The 3,264-nt window shown below is 48.5% G+C and overlaps 1 protein-coding gene across 1 annotated transcript in view; it reads right to left on the reverse strand.

Annotated features, from left to right (window-relative positions):
- LOC103078100 (cytochrome P450 2S1-like) overlaps positions 1 to 3,264 on the reverse strand; it is a 12,225-nt gene that overhangs the window by 4,881 nt on the left and 4,080 nt on the right. The window contains 3 exon segments of the mRNA XM_082931125.1: positions 1 to 122; positions 2,639 to 2,818; positions 2,957 to 3,117. The exon segment at positions 1 to 122 is cut by the window's left edge and continues 10 nt beyond it. Coding sequence (XP_082787251.1) covers positions 1 to 122; positions 2,639 to 2,818; positions 2,957 to 3,117 — 463 coding nt within the window.

Below are 3,264 nucleotides of genomic sequence, written 5' to 3' on the forward strand. Positions count from 1 at the left end.
AGCAGGAGTAGGAGAGTGTAGCGAATCGTGTTGCTGACTGTCACCGTCCCGGCGAACAACAGATAAATGACCGTCATCAGCAAGTTCTTGTCAGTGAATTCTGTGTTAGGGTCTTGCTTCTCCTGGGGGAAACCAGGCAGAGGGGCTCAGAGAACACAGGCCGTGGGCAGTAGAGACCCAGCACAGCCAAGTTTGGGGTGCAGCACAGCAAGTTATAACTTTGTCAGGGAGTTTAAATAAATGTGTGAGAAAGTTGGGAAGTGGGCTCTTGATATTAGTTCTCTCGGGGTGAAATGTTTTAAAAATGAAAGAGAGGGGCTTCCCTGGTGGCGCAGTGGTTGAGAGTCTGCCTGCCGATGCAGGGGACATGGGTTCGTGCCCCGGTCCGGGAAGATCCCATATGCCATGGAGCGGCTGGGCCCATGAGCCACGGCCGCTGAGCCTGTGCTCCGCAACGGGAGAGGCCACAACAGTGAGAGGCCCGCGTACAGCAAAAAAAAAACAAAACAAAAACAAAACAAAACAAAAAATAAAAATGAAAGAGAGTGGCCACTATAAAACGAACAAACAAACAGAAAATGACAAGTGTTGGTGGAGACATGGAGAAACCGGAACCCCTGTCGCCAAGGGGGTATATAAAAGGGTGCAGCTGTTACGGCAAATGGTACAGCGGTTCCTCAAAAAAGTAAAATAGATTTACAGTGTGATCCAGCAGTTCCACTTCTGGGGATTTATCCAGAAGAGTAGAAAGCAGGATCTTGAAGAACATTTGTATACCTATGTTCATAGCAGCATTATTCATATAGCCAAAAGGTGAAAGCAACCCCAAGTGTCCACTGATAGATGAATGGATAAAGAAAATGTGCTATATCCACACAGTGGAATATGATTCAGCCTTAAAAAGGAAGGAAATCTTGTCACATGCTACAATGTGAATGAAACTTGACGACATTATGCTAAGTGAGATAAGCCACAAAAGGACAAATACTGTGTGATCCCACTTATATGAGGTCCCTAGAGTAGGCAAATTCATAGAGTAAGGAAGTAGGAGGGTGGGGGCTGAGGGCTGGGGGAGGGAAGGATAGGGATCTGTTGTTTAAGGGGTATAGAATTTCAGTTTTGCAAGTTGAAAGTGTTCTGGAGATGGATGGTGGTCATGTGAATATCTAACACCACTGAACTGTACACTTGAAAATGGCTAAGTTGGTAAGTTTTATGTTATGTGTATTTTACTATAATTAAATTAAAAAAAATTTTTTGGGGGGCCATGTCACACGGCTTGTGGGATCCTAGTTTCCTGACCAGGGATCGAACCCGGGCCTCCTGCAGTGGAAGCACAGAGTCCTAACCACTGGATAGCCAGGGAATTCCCATTCCCTTTCATTTCTTAAATTAAAAAGATTTAATTATATTTGAGATTAACAGATACACACTACTATATATAAAATAGATAAACAAGGACCTACTGTATAGCACAGGAAACTATAATGTCTTACAATAACCTATAATGGAAAAGAATCTGAAAAAGAATATATATATGATTCAGTTTCATATATATATATATATATATATATATATATATATATATATATATATATATATAACCGAATCACTCTGCTGTATATTTGAAACATTATAAATCAACTATACTTCAGTAAAAAATAAAAATTAAAAAATTCAGGGGGCTTCCCTGGTGGCACAGTGGTTAAGAATCTGCCTGCCAATGCAGGGGACACGGGTTTGAGCCCTGGTCCGGGAAGATCCCACGTGCCATGGAGCAACTAAGCCCATGTGCCACAACTACTGAGCCTGTGCTCTAGAGCCCGCGAGCCACAACTACTGAGCCCGTGTGCCACAACTAATGAAGCCCATGCACCTAGAGCCTGTGCTCCACAAGAGAAGCCACCGCAATGAGAAGCCCAAGCACCGCAATGAAGAGTAGCCTCCACTCGCTGCAACTAGAGAAAGCCTGCTCACGGCAACGAAGACCCAATGCAGCCAAAAATAAATAAATTAAAAAAAAAATTCGGGAATTGTGTTTGTCCAGTGGTAGGTCTCCATGCTTTCACTGCCGAGGGCCCAGGTTCAATCTCTGGTTGGGAACTAAGATCCCACAAGCCACATGGTAGCCCCCCCCCCCCAAGAAAAAGGGCCACAGAGTTAAGGAAAAAAATCTCTCCCTCCGTGAACAGGGCAGCTGCATGTATTCAAAGGATGTGGCCCTGAATATCTCCCATAATTGCAAAGTATGTACAATTCAAAACGAGTTATTTCCACAGGGGTCATCTTAATTCTAATTTTCTCATATGATAATTGTTCTCACATAATTAATAAAGAGGACTTTATTAGTCTAATTAGACATTGCAAGGTTTCATAAGTAAATGATTGTAATTCATAGGAACTTTCCTGTGTGGGTTGGGGGAAGTTATGGTGGGGATTGCCGGTGGCAGGTCACTGGGCATGAGGCCTGGGCAGGGGGCTGAGGTTGGAGGGAGGAGAAAAAGGAGAGATGCAAGTGACTCAGACACACATTCACAGAGCGACGTGCAGAGAGAAAGAAGGAGGGTGACAGAGTGTCCCAGCTATGCCCGGGTGTAGGGGCTGGCCAGGAGGCCCCCCAACCCTAAGCTTCCCCCACCTTTGCCATCTTCAGCAAGAAGGCATCCACAATGTCGCGTGCGGGGCCTGAGGCGTCCAGGCTCCTCTGGTGCCGCTGTATCTGCTGGACGGCGAAGGCAGCCACAGTGCACACTTGGCCGAGGAGCTGCGTGTAGGGGCCCGGGAGGTGCTGCAGGAGCCGGGAGAACATCTCGTAGGTCTGCAGGGGGACGGGAAGCCGTTTTCACGGGGGCCTGGCCCTGCACCAGGGCAGAGGGGCGGGTGGACGGGGCGCTCTGGGGTTACCTGAAAGAGGTGGGCAGGAGCCTTTGGAGAGAGAGGGATCCCACCCCCTTACCTGGGCCCATGGGGAGCTGACCCCCACGACGATGCCACTAGCCGCCCGGACCACGGCCTGGAACTCCTCATCGTCATAGGGGAAGCGGAGGCGGAAGACGAGGGAGCAGATGATGTTGGAGGTGGCCTGGGCCAGCAGCAGTGAGGGGTCAAAAGGCCATCCTGGGGGGGAGGGGACAGGGAGGGGGGGTGTGATGGAGATGGGCAGAGGGGCGCTGATGTAGGGCGGAGCCTGTCCACGAAGATGGAGTTGGGGGCCAGACCCGACCGGAAAGAGACAGGCAGAGAGAGTGAGACAGAGACAGACAG

This window comes from Lipotes vexillifer, unplaced genomic scaffold, assembly GCF_000442215.2.
Source record: "Lipotes vexillifer unplaced genomic scaffold, Lipotes_vexillifer_v1.1 scaffold371, whole genome shotgun sequence".
Classification (NCBI taxonomy): Eukaryota; Metazoa; Chordata; class Mammalia; order Artiodactyla; family Lipotidae; genus Lipotes; species Lipotes vexillifer.